The 18,149-nt window shown below is 28.5% G+C and overlaps 3 protein-coding genes across 7 annotated transcripts in view; 2 read left to right on the top strand and 1 right to left on the bottom strand.

Moving 5' to 3' along the window:
* LOC108757000 (eclosion hormone) overlaps positions 1-1,248 on the top strand; it is a 2,641-nt gene extending 1,393 nt beyond the window's left edge. For all 3 annotated transcript variants that reach the window (XM_018501224.1, XM_018501225.1, XM_018501226.1), the window contains exons 2-3: positions 830-925; positions 1,024-1,248. In XM_018501224.1, the coding sequence (XP_018356726.1) occupies positions 832-925; positions 1,024-1,190 (261 nt within the window). In that variant the 5' untranslated portion in view covers positions 830-831 and the 3' untranslated portion in view covers positions 1,191-1,248. The remainder of the gene's footprint in view (positions 1-829; positions 926-1,023) is intronic.
* Positions 1,249-5,019: 3,771 nt separating this feature from the next.
* Positions 5,020-14,046, bottom strand: LOC108757060 (centrosomal protein of 290 kDa-like). Its single transcript, XM_018501357.1, has 23 exons — positions 13,794-14,046; positions 13,505-13,589; positions 13,297-13,343; positions 13,142-13,216; positions 12,924-13,059; positions 12,700-12,836; positions 12,369-12,607; positions 12,160-12,292; positions 11,645-11,835; positions 11,418-11,559; positions 11,059-11,296; positions 10,647-10,812; positions 9,189-10,526; positions 8,809-9,106; positions 7,442-8,526; positions 7,102-7,297; positions 6,752-6,972; positions 6,513-6,660; positions 6,062-6,457; positions 5,818-5,984; positions 5,530-5,734; positions 5,195-5,452; positions 5,020-5,106 (listed from the first exon to the last, which is right to left on the bottom strand). The coding sequence occupies exons 1-23, from the start codon at positions 13,971-13,973 to the stop codon at positions 5,032-5,034; spliced, it is 6,156 nt and encodes a 2,051-aa protein (XP_018356859.1). The 5' UTR covers positions 13,974-14,046; the 3' UTR covers positions 5,020-5,031.
* Positions 14,047-14,301: 255 nt separating this feature from the next.
* Positions 14,302-17,950, top strand: LOC108756984 (tRNA-splicing ligase RtcB homolog). 3 transcript variants are annotated; one of them, XM_018501203.1, is made up of 11 exons: positions 14,302-14,415; positions 15,025-15,124; positions 15,257-15,452; positions 15,576-15,706; positions 15,816-15,942; positions 16,027-16,133; positions 16,529-16,688; positions 16,785-16,960; positions 17,041-17,175; positions 17,287-17,451; positions 17,631-17,950. In XM_018501203.1, the coding sequence occupies exons 2-11, from the start codon at positions 15,029-15,031 to the stop codon at positions 17,856-17,858; spliced, it is 1,521 nt and encodes a 506-aa protein (XP_018356705.1). In that variant the 5' UTR covers positions 14,302-14,415; positions 15,025-15,028; the 3' UTR covers positions 17,859-17,950. The 3 variants fall into 3 exon arrangements, with proteins under 3 accessions (XP_018356705.1, XP_018356706.1, XP_018356704.1); XM_018501204.1 differs by having other exon boundaries at positions 14,302-14,426; XM_018501202.1 differs by lacking the exon at positions 14,302-14,415 and adding an exon at positions 14,513-14,548.
* The last annotated feature ends 199 nt before the right edge of the window (positions 17,951-18,149 follow it).

Below are 18,149 nucleotides of genomic sequence, written 5' to 3'. Positions count from 1 at the left end.
AGAGAGAGAGAGAGAGAGAGAGAGAGAGGGAGAGAGAGGGAGAGAAAGTAATAGATTAGCATGTACTATATACATATATATTGTATTTGTTTTATCATTTCTCCCGTACACGGCAAACACTATATACGGAATTTGCAGCAGTAATACATGGCTTGAATCATTAACTAAAGATCTTTCAATCATAGATTATTAATTATCAGATCTTAGCTCAGAGACTTTAGATCATAAATTATTAATTTAGCTGAGATAAGACAGCTCGAATAGAGCTTATTCATAATATAGTTTTAATATCTCATCGAATAAACGTTGTAAGATATTACTTATATTCAGACAGTTACTTTCCCTTCTATTAATTGACTCTATGTAACGCTGACATATTTTTATATCTGTTTTCATATTCAAACAAGTTTTCATATTCATATAACATAAGCGATTTTACATAATCTAATGAAAAATTAAAAGAGAACGATATTCCTACAGGATGTAAAAATTTGTTTATCTAAATTAAATAAATCTTAGAAGCTTATCTCTTTAGCTATGAGACATGTCATATTATTATCAAAAAATTTTTTAATATTAACAACAATTGGAACATATCATGCAGATTAGATTTACTATTTCCATATTAATATTGAATATTTTCATATTAATTTCTACAAAATAATAATGTCACAGATTGACTCTCTGTCAGAAGTCTTACTCGCCTCATTCACCGAAAATTGTATTCGCTTTTATTGCCAATATATTAATAATTGCAACTAAATGTATATTCAATGTTCAATTATTCATCCTTTCACAGTTAAAGAGATAACGCTTACATTTATTGCAGTCATGCCAAGCTTATCAAACCGAATAATGGTACTGCTTATCATGGTTTTCGCCATTCTCTGCTTTACGGTATCTACTAATGCCGAACGAAATATTGGTAAGTAAATGTCAATGTTACCATTACGTCACCATATAAAAATCGTTGCCGAAATATCATGTATATCACTTTAGTCTGTACAAACTGGCTCTGTACAGGTGTTTGCATACGAAACTGCGCGCAATGCAGAAAGATGTTCGGCGTGTATTTCATGGGACAGAAGTGCGCGGACTTCTGCATGAAGTATAAGGGAAAGCTCATTCCAGATTGCGAGGACGAGTACTCCATTCGTCCTTTTCTTCAAGTAGCAGAGTATGACTATTAATCCTCGGAATCGATAGGAACTCCTCAGCTTTCTCCAGTATTTTTATCTTCGCATTATAATATTGAGCTACGCAAATTATACTGTAGGAATGCGAATTTTGATGTAAATTATTTTAACTTATATTATTTTTAGCATACGCTAGAATAAATATATCATAACCGATAATATGTGTGCAGATTTACAATCTTCATCACAAAAGTTGTGAAGGCACGCTACTGTATGTGATCGAATATAATTCGAAAGTATGAAAATATTAATGATTTTTAAATAACAAGATATTTTTTGAAACTAGATTTTTCAACATTGCAAACTACTAAAATTGATAATGGAAAATCGATATGTTTCTATAAATCAATTAACTAATTTTAAATATTTAATCCATTCATCATAAAATATATTGAATACTGTTAAAAAATTTTAAGCTTTTAATTTTATAAATCTTTTACTATTGTAACATATTTATTTTTCTCATTTTTAAGTAATTGTTATAGTATTATAAAGTAAATTGATTATTTATAATAAAAGCATTTACTCGAAATATTTTTTATAAAGTTTGCAAAATTATGTTATCATAATACACAATAGTTTTGCATATTTTATCACTATTATTTAGAAACATAAGTTAATCTAAAAATTGATATATTGAGCTCTATAAACCGCGCGCGAGATATTTTTATTAATATATATATTTATAAATCTCAGTTGGATTAGTGCACATTAACAGCTGCTGTGCAATGAAATTATATCAATTAAAGAAACATAACACATTACAGCTAACGAACTCCAGCATGTATTTTGCCAAATAATGTGCGTCCAACAAAATCCGAATTAATAAATAAAAATATTTATATTAGATATAAATATATTTTGCTTCAAACACACATCAGGTTTAGTATGTAAAAAATATCGCTACATAATTTAATGTCTCAAAAATATATTCAGTTGTTGAAATTAAAAAAATTGTTTTGCAATTTATGCAATTTATATAATTATATTTAATAATTTTGTTTGAAAAATTAAATGATGAAATCATGAGTGTGATAATTAGAAAACTTATATAGCAATCATCGGTAATGTTAAAATAATATACGTTTATAGGCTCAAATTTAGTCAAATCCTATACAGTATAGTTCTCTGAGAAGTTTTGAGAATGTCTTCAGGACGTAAGTCCTCAAGGTACATATTATGGAATTATGTGAAATGGATTCCAATCGGAATTATTCCATTTTTTCTATAAAACATAATAATAGAATAATTATAATCGGAATTCATTTCAAATAATTCTGTAATACATATATATCCTTCAGATATTTGGAGGACTATGTTGTGTTGGGCACAATTTAATGTAAATTATATTAATTAAAATTATGAGATAATTGCGCTATTATTTAACAAACAGAAATATAAAAAAATAAGTACGAAAAATTATGTACGAATTGATATCGCATAGTGTCATAATATAAGGAATTATATGATTTATACTCGTAGAAGCATAGATTTACCTTTTGCACAGCGTGCTTATTCAAGCCTAATTAAAAATTCTTTTATAACTGCGATTCGAGAACATTATCTTTGGTACAACTGTAACAAGAACGCAAGAAATATAACGTATGTAGTTGATTATAAAATAGCATACCTGAGTGACAACAATCACGTATGATTACGCTTTCGTTGTACTATTTCGGCGAACAAACAACATGACAGCATGAAACATACGAGAATCTCGATCTATTCTAGATGTTCAGAGTATTGTAGAAGCGAATCGTCGAAGCCGAAATCGAAGTAGAGCGACAGTAGAGCGATTGTGCGGTAATGTTTAATTCGTTTCGAGAAACATTCGTGATAACTTTTCGCGCGCGAGATTTCTTTTAGACGGAAACGATCCTCTTTTGAGTAATCGATCGCGGAAAATACAGGATCGTGCAGGATGATTTGAACACAACTCCGCCATCTTTACATCACATTTCCCGCGAGGCGCGAGTGGCGCTACTTGTCGCGAACCGCAATTTGAAATCAACCAAGAAGGAAGCGACATTCGATTATCGAAAGTATCGAAGTATCGAAAGTGCTCGAGACTATGCAAACGAATGGCAGTATTTACGCACGGTTGCACCAATCTAAAGGAACATTAAAGCCTGTTCCATAATAGGATCGCAAGCTGTAAGCCGTGTGAAATTAACCAATCATAAACGATTATTTTTCAATTGTGATTTCATATTCAATTGTGATTAGCCAATTTCTTACGGCATATCAGTATAAATGCTCCTTTACTTTAACTTTAAACGAAGTTTAAAACTTTATCTCTTTTTCGGCTTTAAAGAGAGTTTCAATTCTCGCTTAAAGCCAAAATAACATTGCACAATCGGGCCTTAAATATTTATTGTTTCGCGGGATAAATTAAGATATTTTAATTTATGCACATATGTGCGTGTGCGTACATATATATGAACAAATCATATCCATTGAAAAAAAATGACCGAATTCCGCTTCGACTCATAATGATTAATGTAAAAAAGTTTGAGATATTTCAGTAAATCGGAAATGGTCGAGATTATCGGAAAAAGAGCAATAGGCGTAATTAATTATATAAAGATAAAGACACATATATACCTGGCAATATTTCAGCTTCAATTGAGAAAGTCAAGTATCTCGCTTTACTTTACAAGTTCTCTCTTCAACTTCCGTTGATCTTCGTACGCACAGAAGCGGATCGCTGGTACATATCGAAATCACAACAGTAATATGATAATTACGCGATAATAAACATCAGAATGGTTATGACATCGTTCGATGCTCTGAAGAAAACATTTACGATAACTTTTCGCATATATAACGATAACAATCAAATGGAAATCATAGAGTGATCGAAGTACGATACTGTGATCACCGCGACACGTTTCACAACTAATGACAAAATCTAAAGAAATATTTCGATTCTCGAAATCATGACTCATCTGAAATAGTAGCTTACTAATGTAGCGTTTACTTCACGTAGTAGTTATTTAAAATTGAAATAACACATTCAAATATTTTAATATATACGTTAGAATAGATAAAAGTAATGAATAATTTTATACTAATTCGTTTATATACATATATCTTCAATATTGAAAATATTTCATTTATATCACGCTATATCACATATTATTAGTAATGTATCAAAGATTTTAATATATTTTAATCGAAGTAAATTACGCTAATCCATTTTATATTTGTTCGACAGAGAATTTTAAAATTTTATACTTATTATTACTGTATCACTTATATTAAATATTTTAAGTGTTTAAATTATTTATATTGTATTTTGAATTATATTTATTAGACAATATTATAAAGTAACAGACTGAAGGTAAAAACGAAAAAAAAAATATATATATATCAATCTAATCATTCAAATCCTTTTGTGGTCAACAAAACTAAATTTACATTTAATAGTTGTAACAATTTTATAATAATTTACTTTTTGTTATACGTATAAGAAATACAGAATAAATAAAAGGATATCGATAAAAAAATTTTATTGTTGATTATTTCAAGAGAACACATGTAAAAGAGATAATAGTATCTCTTGAACACCATATTGTATCAATATTTGTAATGAAAATTGTGCACCTGCACGTACAAAAATTGATGTAATTATCATATGTGCAACATGAAATTATTATAAAATTACTAACTATAAAAAACAAACATAATTATATGAAATGAAGACAAGGCTTCACAAACATGTTTAATTAAAAGAATATAAATAAAAATATGTGTACCTATACCTCAATAAAAGTGTTTTTTTTTTTCATTGTAAATCCATCTTATTTAAAATAGCTTATTTCCAAAATATTCATTATTGCGATGTAGGTGGAGTCACGTAACATTCTGGTATTACTGATAGGGTTTGCTTCGACTCTAGCTGTTGCACCTAACAAAGGTATAACAATAACAAGATTAAAATGATTTTCCAAATTATTTTATCTTTTAAATAATGAAATAACTATTTAAATTCTTACACGTTGTCGCAGAGTCTTCTCATTTATAGCAGCCTTTGTCAACAATTGTTTCACTTTATTTAAAAGTTCAGATTTGTGAATCAATTGTTGTTTTAAGATTCGGAAATCTCCATTATCATCTTCTTTATGAGCATTTTCTAACATAGCTACTCTTTGTTCAGCTAATCGTAAATCTGCCTCTAAATTTATCACACGCTTCTGAGATTCTTCATATTGTCTTTGGAATAAGGTATTTCCTTCAATAGTATTTTTTTTTCCTTATATTTAATAACATATATAATATTAAAAAAAAGAAAGATAATATATAATATCAAAGAAGGGATTGTACAATTTACTTTATTAACTAGAAGATGAGTTTTCTTGGAATTAAATTTTAATCTTTTATTTTCTGCCTGAAGTTTCTCGATAATTCGCTTCAATGTAAATATTGTTTTTTCCATTTCAAAGATAGATTTTTTGTTGTTTGATTCTGGCAGTTCTTTTTCTGACGATCTAGGAGTGGAATCAGAAGATTTTTCTGCTTTTAACAATTGGATATATCTGTAATAATAACAATACAATAATATTAACTATTTATCTCAATCTATTTTCACAGCATATAAAAATATACAATATGAACATACTTTTCTAAATGTTCGACTTTTTCTCGCAATCCCGGAGAATCCGAATTCGCTCTTTCTAATTCAAGTCGTAACTCAAAGTTTTCACTTTCTAACTTAAGATTCATTTTTTCAAGAACATCTTTAGTCATTTCTAGCTTTTCAAGCTGACTAATTACATTTGTATTACCCTGTAAAATAGTATCGAATAAAACATGATGAAAATCATACATTCACAGTAAAAATAAAGTATAATGAGTATGCTAACCTGAGAAACTGCCTCCAAAGCTGTATTATGCCGTTTTAATTCCGCTATTTCTAACATCAAATGTTCATTACTTTCTTTTTCTAGGCGATCAGTTAATTCCTTAACACGTTCTCTCAATATTCGACATTCTTTCTCCAGTTGTTCTTCCACTGTGTTATATTGAATATTTGAAATGGGTCTTCCTGAAGCACCAGATACAGTATCACTTTCAACTTTAAGCTTACTTTTCAAATGCCATTTTTCTCGTTCCATACACGAAACAACAGATCGCAGCTTTTCATAATTTGCAAGCAATTTTTCATATTCATCAGTCTTTTCTTTAAGCTTTTCCTTTAATTTTTCTGCCGCTTGTTGCCATTTTTTCTGTTTCTCCCACAATAAAAGTTCTTCTGCGGTCTAAAAGAAAAATATTAAGTACTATAACATAAAATAGCAATATTTAATAATATACCTTAGCCCTTTTAGCTTCTTGTGCCAAACATTCACGATCTAATTGAGTTTTTGTTTTATGCAACTCTTCTTCTAAAGTTGTTACTTTGCGCTCAAGTTGCATTTCACGTTGCGATGTCTTCTTCTCCTGAGCTTTTATTGCCATGTATCTGGAATAATTATAAAATATTCTTAACATATAAAATAACATAAAAAAAGGTAAATAAAAATATATACTTAAAAATTGGTACATAAATTTACCTGCGACTAAGTTGCTGCTTCAAATCAGCTATTTCGTTCTTATACATTTTCTCTTTTTCCATTAAAGATTGAAGCTGTCGACGTAAAACGTCCATTTGATTTTGTTGTTGTATTTGATCGCGTTGACTATTGTGCGTGGATTCGTGTATCTTCATATCGCCTCGATTATGAACCATCACTTGATGAGATCGATTTGTCGATTCTATTAGTTCAACTTCATTCTACGCAATAGATAAATAGATTGAATAAATAAATCGCAAAAAATAAATCTATTAAATAAATTTAATAGACTGAAATATAATTTCAGTAAATTAACAAAACGTAATTAGTTAATAAATCTGAAAAATTACTTGTAATTGACAAGCAAGAGTTAACTCATGTATTTTGTCATCTTTGTCTTGTAACTCTTTCATCAGGGAGATATTTCCTTTTGTGAGTAACATGCGATTCTCAGATAATTGTTGTCTAAGTACATCAGCCTCGGACTGCCATTTATTTAATTCACCACGGTAGCTCTCTAATTCATTTTTATGTTGTTGCTCTAATCTATAAAACATAAACTATCTTTGTATCATTCAAAGCTAATTCTCATAAATTTATTATTTTATTAATCGTTTATCATCATTTAAAATTAAAATATAAATTTAATCAAATTAAAAAAATAATATTTTACATTGTTATCAAACAAACCTTTCTCTCATACGATCCATATATTTCAGTCTTTCTTCTGCTAATCGATGCCAACGCTCACTCAGTTCTTTGCTAATATTTAATTCTGCTTCGAAAGTGGATACTTTCTCATGCAGCCTTGCAATTTCCTCTTTTTGTACAGCACTGCTTCTTGCTGTAGTTTCATCAAATGTCGATGGTTTTTCAAAAACATTTTTTATAGTTACGACCGAATCTTCACTTTTTCGGATTTTACCTTGCATAGCTAATATATGATCATGTAAATTCTTAATCTCATCCTGAAAACGACTTGCTGCACGACTATGCTCATCTCTATCTTCTTTTAATAAATTTTGATATCTTAAAATAGTTTCTTCTTTTTGATTAATTAATTTCTGTAAACTATTTATCGTCGACTTCAAAGCTAATTTGTCAGTACAATCAGTAGTTGCAATTCGAGGTTGAGTCATTAACTCGTCAAGTACATTTTGTTTTTGAGCAAGGTGTGAATCTTTTTCCTCAATCGCTTTGTTCAAAGTATCTACTTTTGCTTGATACTGCGAATCTGTTTCCATAATCACTTTATTCAGAGCATCTACTTTTGATTTATACTCGGATAATTGTGATTCACACTTGACAAGCATTGCGGAGCGTTCCGATGCAAGTTTCAATGCTTGATCCAACTGCTCGTTAAGCATTACCGAGTTGGCACTTTCTTCTGTATTATTTCCCACTTCTCGGAATGTTTTTTCTGTAGTTTCACTTGATTTAATAGGTTCTTGAGTATCTTGAAAAATTACGGTTTTCTTATCGGTTTCCTTGTCAGTTTCCTTAGTGGTTTCCTCTACTTTTTTATTTAAGCAGCAAATATAAGGATCTGTTTGAACACTAACTACTTGAGTTTCTATCGTTACTTGAATAGATTTTGTCTCAAAATTTGGTATAGTAATTCGAGTTTGATGTTCGTGCTGTGGACACCAAGCTCTCTGAATATTTAACATATCCTGTTCCATGCTATTTATTACTGACTCATATTCGTTGAATTTACTATTAGCAATTTGAAGTTCATACTCCAAATGAGTTATTCTTCTTTTGTATTTAAAATCCTACGTAAAAGAATAGAAAATTTTGCTAGAGAAAAAAACCTAAAAATTGGATCTGCAGGCAACATTAAAATTTATTTTATTATCAAATAAAATATAAATTTAACTAGAGTTAAGTATTATGATTAAAATGTATTAACTGATTAAATGTATTATAAAAACTAGAAACTAGAAAATATTTTAAATATATGTATTTTAAATATATTAATTGCTGCAATAAACTCAATGTTGTTTTAACAATTTTATTAAATTTTTTTCTATTAACTCAAAGATTTTCAGACTTACACTTAAAGTTTGCTGTGAAGTTTCGGCATAATGCTCCATTATGTTTTGAACACTGCCAGCACCAATTTGTTGCTCTAACATGTCTTTCAGACGTTCTACAATCTCAAGACGAGCAGATAAATATTGTTGTTCGTATTTAATATCTTCGTAAAATTTTTTTGCGTTTTGCAGTTCTGCATCAATATTTTGACGGTCTATTTTTAACTTTGCAGCCAATGTAATTACTTTTTCTAAGGTACTTATAGAAGTTGATCCTGCGTATTGACATTGTAAAAAATATATAATATCTATATAATACCTGTAACATGTATAATACATATGTAACACTATAATATATTCTTATACACAAAATAATGTTTAAAAGTAATTTCTGATTTTACTTGCAACGATTATCACATTGTTTCCGATAATCTTGTACGTAACTACGCATTTCCTCGTATTTTTGTTTTAAATTATTAAACTCTTCTTGTGCACAAGATAACTCATTCTGCAGTCGTGTTTTCTGTGTAGACAGTTCCATTTCTGATATCTTCTTACTCGTAAGCTCAAAATCAAGTCTTGAGATAGTGGCTTTATCTTCACTCACTGCTTGCAAATCTAATATTTGATGTCTAAGACTATCTAATTCCAGTGTTTGTAGCGAATTCAGTGAATATTGTAAACGAGCTTCTTCTTCAGAAATATGTAGCATTTTTTTCAGACTTTTATTCTCTATAAAAAGTTGCTTCTTTTCATTTTGCAATTCCTGTATATTCTTATTATCTGTTTGTACCGTTTCTTGCAGCGTTATCTTTTTGGACAATGTCTTGTGTACTTCAATCAATTTCTCTTGCAATTCAGAATTAGAAATGGAAAGTTGTTTAACATTATCTTCGTACTTTGTTAATTGCGTTTGTGATATTTCGAGTAATCTAGCCATTTGATCAGCTCGCTGCCTTTCAATTAATTCCTTGGTTTCTATCTCTTTCAATCTTTGTTGTAAACTATCATCACTCTCGTAATCCGTTTTCCGCGAATCCTCAATTAATTGCCTTTTCTCCTGTCTTATTGCCTCTATTTCTGTTTTCAAAGATGATATTTCGTTAGAACTAGGAGATACCATAACAGTTTCTAACAAAGCATGATGGCGTATATTCAATTCCTCATATTTTTCTTTCAATTCGTTATGCACTATTACACTCACAGAGTTGTATAAATTACTCTGTAAGAGTGAAATTTCTGATAGCAACGTTTTACTGTATTTATTTGCCTCAATAAGTGTTTTATTAAAATCACTCTCTTTTTTAATTATTTCTTTTTGATATTCATATAATCTATTAGTTTCCTTGTTAAGCAATTGTTGAAGACTAGCATTTTTCCTGTTCATTACTATTATTTCGTTAGCAGTATCCGCGTATTCTGTCGTTTTTGCCGCAAAGGCTTTCTGAACTTCGTCATCTCCATCTTCAATAATCTGCCAATTTTTCTTATAAATTTCTAATTGCTTTTTAAGACCATCTATCTCATCTGTCAATTCATTATTTTCTTGAACGAGTAAATCTTTCTGCTTCCCCCATTCCTCTGTTTCATTTTTATATGCCATTTGTAAAGCTTTCATTTCTGCAAGATACATTGTTATCACTTCATCTTCGCCATGTTTCTCGTACAATTTTTCAAAATCTATATCTTTATTTACTGCTAAATCTTGCAAAATATTATCCTTCCTTTGCAATTCTTTTCTGTAAATTACATGATAATACCTTATAAATTATAATAAGATAATAGAATATATCAATTATATCATTGTTTATAATAGAAAATATAATGGTACTACTTTGGATAACAAATTCGAAAAATACCTCAGTGTTTTAAGTTGTGATCTTAATTCAGCATTACTACCCTGTACAACATTAAGATGTTCTTGCAATCTCATAGCTGGATGGTACCATCCAGCTAAATGCCTAACGTCTAAAGCTTCTAATAATCGTTCCAATGTACTGGATTGTATTTCCACTTCACTCTTACCTAAAACGAAAAATGCAGTGAAATAGTTTTTTCTTTAGAGCACTATTAAAAAGCATACAAGAATAGTAATGTTCTGTATCTACTCAAACCAAATAGAAAAATTAAATAGATTTAGCAGATTTTATTTATATTTCATATTAAATAAAAAATAAAAAACTAAGCAAAAGAAAATGCAAAAAAAAAATGTGTGTCAGAAATGGAAATGTGTGCAATACTAAAGTACCGTTAAAGTTAGCGAAAATTCACCATCTTGATTGCGTATACTGTCCATAATCTCATGCATGCCCGTTCTAAGTGCCTCATTTTCTTCTATAAGTATCTGAATATTCTGATTAACTTCAGAAATATCTATTTTGGAAGATATTTGCATATTTTCTGATTCCACTAATTTAGTCGAATGTAAAAACTGATTACTGGAATCACCTAAATTGTTTGAAATATCTAATTTCTCAGACTTACTCAATTTATATTTTAACATTCTTATCTACAAAAAGTAAAAATTTGTAACAGAAATTCTTCTAGTATCATAAATTATCTCAAACAGAAGACATACGTATATTTTATACACAAGTTCTATAAATTAATTTTTTCATAAATAATCTTACATCTGATTTTAATTCTAAATTTTCCTCTACAAGGCTTTTATTTTGCTGAATAAGCTCTTCCATTTTCTTTGATTCCTCTTTACGTTTCGCTACAACATTTTTAATTGATATTGATTCATCCTCTGGAATTCCTAATTTTTCTCTGTTATGATATAGAAAAATAGCGTTATACTTATTTCCTTTTTTTAGGCATAAAGAATATAAATTAATACTTCAAAAAATTTTACCTAAGAGTTAAGATCTCCATTTCTTGATATGAATTTAACATCTCCAATTTATTAATAACATTGGCTAAATCTTCAATATGTTCATTCTTATGATCAATTTTAATTTTTAATTCTTTAATTTCGTTTAATGCTTTAGCTAAAGCCTGATTTCCATCTTCATATATTTTTAATGTAGACAATACTTCGCATAACTACATAAAAAATAAAAATTTATCATTTAACATATTATTTAGCAAATAAATATGTACAATATTTAATAAAATTATTGCTATTTTTATTATATACTTATTAATTTAAATATAATTTTTTTTTAATTACTTGATTCTCAAATAATTATGAAATATTTAATACTAAAAAATTATAAAAACTATAATTTAAAAAATTTTCATATTTCCAACTTTTTCAGAAAAAAATTAACTCTTAAACAAAAGATTTATACTTTAAAAAAATAAATAATAGCAATAACTCTTTATATAGTCTTTTATAAATTAAATATACAAATATAAATGTCTGACTTTACTACTCTGTGACGTGGCATCATCCTGTGCTTGTGATAATACGTTTTCCAAGTTAGAAATCTTTTCATTTGCAATTTGTATTTTTTTCAACAAGTTTTTTTGTTCTTTCCGTTTATCACTTTTTACAGACCTGTAAAATAAATTAATAATTTTCAAAAATAATTAGAAACATATTACAAATAGGACAAATATAAAAGATTACATGCCCATGTGTTTCTCCTTTTAATTTTTCTATAAGTGCAGCACTCTCATTTATTTCAACAACTGCTTCAGAAAGTTTAGTTTGCAATTCAGTTATAATCGCGTCCCTATGAACTATTTCGTCATTTAGCTGAACAATCTGTGTTTTATTTTCTTTTTTTGCTGATGTAATCGATTGCATTAAAGAATGTGATAAGTTTTCCTTCAAACGTGTTATCTCCATATCTTTCTCATCTAATACGCCCTTATAACATAAATTATATAAATTTATATACATATTTTCTAAAAATATTCTAAATTCTTTTATAAGCATATACACCCAAATTTATTTAATACCTTCCATTCAGATATTCTAGCATCAATGGCTATACCAAATTCATCTAACAATTTGTCTCTATCTACTTGTTGTGCTGTTAATTCTTCAATTTGAATAATTAAAGCTGCATTTTCTTGCTCCAACTTCAATATCTTTTCTATAATAATATTTATACATTTATCAAAACTTAAATTTATCAAAAATTAAATTTAAAAAAAAGGTATATTATTCATATATTAAAAACCTTTATATTCCACAATTTTTATTTGTGCTAAACGAAGTTCTTCAGTCACTTCGTTCATTTTTTCTGTTGCATCTTCCATCTCATCTTTCAATGTTGTTAACTGCTCCTTAAAACTCTCATTCTCTTTATCCAAATTCTAAAAAATAAAAAACAATACAAAGAAAATATATTATTATTATTATTATTATTACTGTATACACATTGTTATATGTACTTACCTCTAATTCAGCCATAAGTGTCTTAACTTTTTCACTTTTGCCTTGTGCATCTGAATGTCTCTCTAAATCTGTATCCTATATACAAGATTAGACTATTGTACAAAGTATAAAACAGAACACTTAATGATATACTATAAGTAATTAAAAAAACTTACTCTAATAAAACCATCATTTTCTTGTTTTGCTGCAGTCATACCATGATCTGTCAAGATAATTCTCATGTAAATAATACTTGAAAATAGAAAGTGTGTATATTATCAATAAAAATAACTTTATTTCATCAATAAAAATTATTTTAATTTTTGGAGTATTTATCTTATTTTAAAATAATTAAAATATATATATACAAAGTTGTAATATTACCTTTGATCTTTCGTTTGACAGTCTCTGGACGTAATGAAGCTATCATTTCTTTTAATTCGCCACACTCAAGAAGCAAAGCCTCGACGTAATATTAATAGAATTATTTTATACTATATTATAAAATATTAACGAGGAAAATCTATTTCTGTAAGCAAGCTTTTTTTTTGAATGAAAATAAATATTAAGCTATTAAAGTATGATCATACAGAAATCATATTTATAACAATATAGTAGATACTATAATAGCAATTATTTAACGTGAATACATAATAAGAAATAATTTCCGTACTTGATTATCTTTATAGGTCAACATTTCTTGTGACAGTCTCACAAGCGTCCGCAAACCATGTATATCAGCGATCTCGTCCACATCACATCGAACCACAGCGGGAAAAAGATCCTCGATTTCTTCGTCTGTTAAAGACGAAGCATTTACGGATAATAACCGATCCCAGTCGGTGCGAACCATTTTTTCGCGATAGCAATCAAGCAATGAATCATGCAACCCTCATCTGCACATTATCGGACATTCTCCCTCGATTTGACATGTTACAGTAGTTTACAAACATTGCCGTGGTGGAAGCAGAGACAAACCTGAGAGAGGACATGGTGGCCCAAAACCTGTAAACGCAATACTGCCGCGTACTACTGCCATCTGAAAAAAGTTAATGTAAACTACATAGCAAGATCCAATTTTCTGAGGCTGCAGATGATAAATCGATATTTGGTTTTGGACCATCATGTCCTCTGTCAGGTTTCTCTCTGATATATACTTACAGACGATAATATACAGGGTGAATTATCCTAGAATGTCTATAATCACAGTGGAGTTGTAATAACACAGAAGATCCGTCAGAAGACTTGAGAAGTTGGTGTGTTGTATTGCATATCAGAATTGTTTACATAATTGTGTAAGTACTGTGTAAGTATTGTTTCACGTGCACACAGAGAGATGTTAATATATAGTTAATATACAAACTTAGAACCAAGATGTAAGGTTCTTTTACATCATGATCAGAATATGTTAACCGTATTCATAGTCAGGTCTTATATTTAAAGCTTCTTATTCTACACAATTATGATGTTTTATTTTATCGTCGTTGTTCACTGAGTATTAAGGAAGTATAAAATAAAACATCATGCATACATTGTGACATAAAATGAAACGCATCTTCCGTGAGATACTTTTTATTTTTTTTTTAAAGCACAGTTACATCATACATAATTTTAAAAACAACTTTTTATATAATATTGCTATTTTTTATTTTTAATATATAACTATTACCCGTATTCATAGTTTTATACTTAAGGCTTCCTAAAGTTTATCTTTACATTCTGTAGCCAATAAAATAATCATAGAGCATCTAAAGTTAAGGAAGTCTTAAATATAAGGCTTGACTGAAAACACGAGCATACCTTTTATATCTTTTATATCTGTATTTTAACTGTGTAACTCTTTATTTTTAATTGATTGCTACATACTTTACATTATATGCAATTTTATTTTCTTATTTTTTTAGAAAAATGGTTGTAAGGCAATATCAAGAAGAGCTTAAATATTTGGAGAAAATAAATGAATGTTGTTGGAGAATCAAGAAAGGTTTTCAACCTAACATGAAGGTAATTTTTTTTCTACTATACGTAAAATGTAAGAATAAGATAGATATTAAGAAACATATGTATATAGCACTTTCATGATGTTTTTAATATTATATGTTTTTATCTTATTACATAAATAAACTATAATTAAAGGTTGAAGGAGTGTTTTATGTAAATAACACATTGGAGCGATTAATGTTTGATGAGTTGCGCAATGCATGTCGGCCAGGTATGGTTGGAGGCTTCCTTCCTGGGATGAAACAGATTGCTAATGTGGCTGCTTTACCTGGTATTGTATATAGGTCTGTCGGATTACCAGATGTACACTCTGGATATGGCTTTGCTATTGGTAAAATATATATCATCTTTCATTTTCTTATATTTTTTTCCAACACATGAATTTAAAATAGTCTGTAATAATTAACTATATCAAATGAATGAAATAACAAAATAATGAGTATATTGCATTTAGGTAATATGGCGGCATTTGATATTGATGATCCAAAGTCAATTGTATCACCTGGTGGTGTAGGCTTTGATATTAATTGTGGTGTCCGTTTATTACGAACAAATTTATTCGAGAGGGACGTCGTACCAGTAAAAGTAATACTATTTTCTTAATAATTGTTTTTATAATTTTATGCATTATAAAATAGTAATAATGTATATATCTGTGCTATACATTTTATATAATATAACATTTTTTTTGTAGGAACAACTTGCGCAAAGTATGTTTGATCACATTCCAGTTGGTGTTGGATCTAAAGGAATTATACCAATGAATGCACGGGATTTAGAGGAAGCGTTAGAAATGGGAATGGATTGGTCTTTGAGGGAAGGTAAGGGAAAAAATATGAAACAAAGTATTGATGAAATAAAAATATATATTAAATAACAAAAGTACTCATATAAAATGTACTTAGGTTACATTTGGGCTGAAGATAAAGAACATTGTGAAGAATATGGAAGAATGCTTAACGCGGATCCATCAAAAGTATCAATGAGAGCTAAGAAACGCGGACTTCCTCAAGTATGACATAAGAGATATCTATAAAATCATATTTTTTAATATTTGCACAATTTTTTCTAGTAAATATATTTTGTTGAATTTTAATATGGGAGATTTTAAGGTCGTTGATTACAAATCTGAAGTCAAAATTTAAAGAATTAAAAAATTAAAATTCCGGTGACTATATATATTGTATTTGGATTATTGGCATAAACTACCATAATTATGCAAAACTGTAAATTGTACAAAAAGTTCAGCTGAAAAAAATAGAATTCTACATCAATGACGCAAATTTTTAATATAAAATTTCAGCCGAATATATTACTAATGATATCCGGATATCGAATATTAAAAAAGTACCGGAAAATTTCCTCATATTAGATGCATCTCTAATATTACAAATAATTTTATATTAGTTAGGTACATTAGGAGCTGGAAACCATTACGCAGAGATTCAAGTAGTAGATGAAATATATGATAAATGGGCTGCATGTAAAATGGGTATTGAAGAAAAAGGACAAATTTGTGTTATGATTCATTCGGGAAGTAGAGGATTTGGTCATCAAGTTGCTACAGGTTATAAAAATTATACGTGTGATTTTTTTTCTTTCTCCTTATATATTATATTAAGAAACTATTAAAAATTGTTCTATACAACAAAGTACATTTCAGATGCACTTGTACAAATGGAAAAAGCTATGAAACGTGACAATATTGAAACCAATGACAGGCAACTTGCATGTGCTCATATTAAATCTCAAGAAGGTCAAGATTATTTGAAAGCAATGGCAGCTGCTGCTAATTTTGCTTGGGTTAATAGAAGTTCTATGACATTCCTTAGCCGACAGGTATTTTAAAGAAATACATGTATATAAATACTAATTAATAGAAATACAAAATAATACATAATGTATATATTTTTTAATAGGCATTTGCAAAACAATTTAACTCGTCTCCCGACGATTTAGATATGCATGTTATTTATGATGTGTCTCATAATATTGCCAAAATAGAAGAACATATAGTTGAAGGAAAACAAAAGACACTTTTAGTTCATAGAAAGGTAAATGTTTATGAGACATATATTGCAACTGTGAATGACAGCTTAATTTTAATATTGATGTAAATATAACATAATTCTTATCAATTGTATGCAAATGTATTTTACTTGAAGGGATCAACAAGAGCTTTTCCACCACACCATCCTTTGATTCCTGTAGATTATCAGTTAACAGGTCAACCAGTTTTAATCGGTGGTACAATGGGTACATGCAGTTATGTTTTGACTGGGACAGAACAGGGTATGAAAGAAACATTTGGATCGACATGTCATGGTGCCGTAAGTGTAGAATTTATTAATTTTTATATACATATATACATATATAATGTTTATATGATATATCATTTATATCATTGTAACTTTAATTTTACAAATAGCTTCATACAAATAATATATTTATATTATATGAAGGAAAATATGAAAACTATTCCTATATACAAAAATATATGTATGTACAGGGCCGTGCTCTTTCAAGAGCAAAGTCACGTAGAAACTTGGATTACATGCAAGTTTTGGAAAAATTAGAACAATTAGGTATATCTATTAGAGTTGCTTCACCAAAATTGGTCATGGAAGAAGCACCAGAATCCTATAAAAATGTAACGGACGTTGTTAATACTTGTCACGCAGCTGGAATTTCGAAGAAATGCATCAAACTGCGGCCAATCGCGGTTATTAAAGGATAATTTCCATAAGAAAATATTTTGACTGTGTTTTTATAATAGTGTAAAGCAAATTAGAATTAAGATATCGATGAATAAAGCTTAAATTGTATGTAAAATGATTTATATAATTTTGCAGTTTTATAAATTATATTAAATACACGATATAAAAATTATAATAATTTATTAATATTACATTAGCTTTCTTATTCAATAATAAAATAATGCTTAATGTAATAAGTTCATTGTATCTAATGATATGAGATATTTATACATATATGTGTTATTAATATAGTTAAAATAAATCAAAATTAT

The sequence above is a fragment of the Trachymyrmex septentrionalis genome, unplaced genomic scaffold (genome assembly GCF_001594115.1).
Source record: "Trachymyrmex septentrionalis isolate Tsep2-gDNA-1 unplaced genomic scaffold, Tsep1.0 scaffold131, whole genome shotgun sequence".
Lineage (NCBI taxonomy): Eukaryota > Metazoa > Arthropoda > Insecta > Hymenoptera > Formicidae > Trachymyrmex > Trachymyrmex septentrionalis.
Note: the sequence above shows the minus strand (reverse complement) of the source record. Positions and strands in the feature narration are given on the sequence as shown.

Bases quoted from the DNA above. Each gene is read 5' to 3' on its own strand.
- LOC108756984 (XM_018501202.1), top strand. From the start codon at position 14,526: ATGTTAACCGTATTCATAGTCAG. The intron at 16,134-16,528 runs GTATGACATAAG...ATTTTATATTAG, and splicing joins AGAAACGCGGACTTCCTCAA to TTAGGTACATTAGGAGCTGG. The intron at 16,961-17,040 runs GTATTTTAAAGA...ATTTTTTAATAG, and splicing joins TGACATTCCTTAGCCGACAG to GCATTTGCAAAACAATTTAA.
- LOC108757060 (XM_018501357.1), bottom strand. From the start codon at position 13,973: ATGGTTCGCACCGACTGGGATCGGTTATTATCCGTAAATGCTTCGTCT. The intron at 13,217-13,296 runs GTAAGTTTTTTT...TCTTGTATATAG, and splicing joins AAAATGATGGTTTTATTAGA to GATACAGATTTAGAGAGACA. The intron at 8,527-8,808 runs GTAAGTCTGAAA...TCTTTTACGTAG, and splicing joins CTTCACAGCAAACTTTAAGT to GATTTTAAATACAAAAGAAG.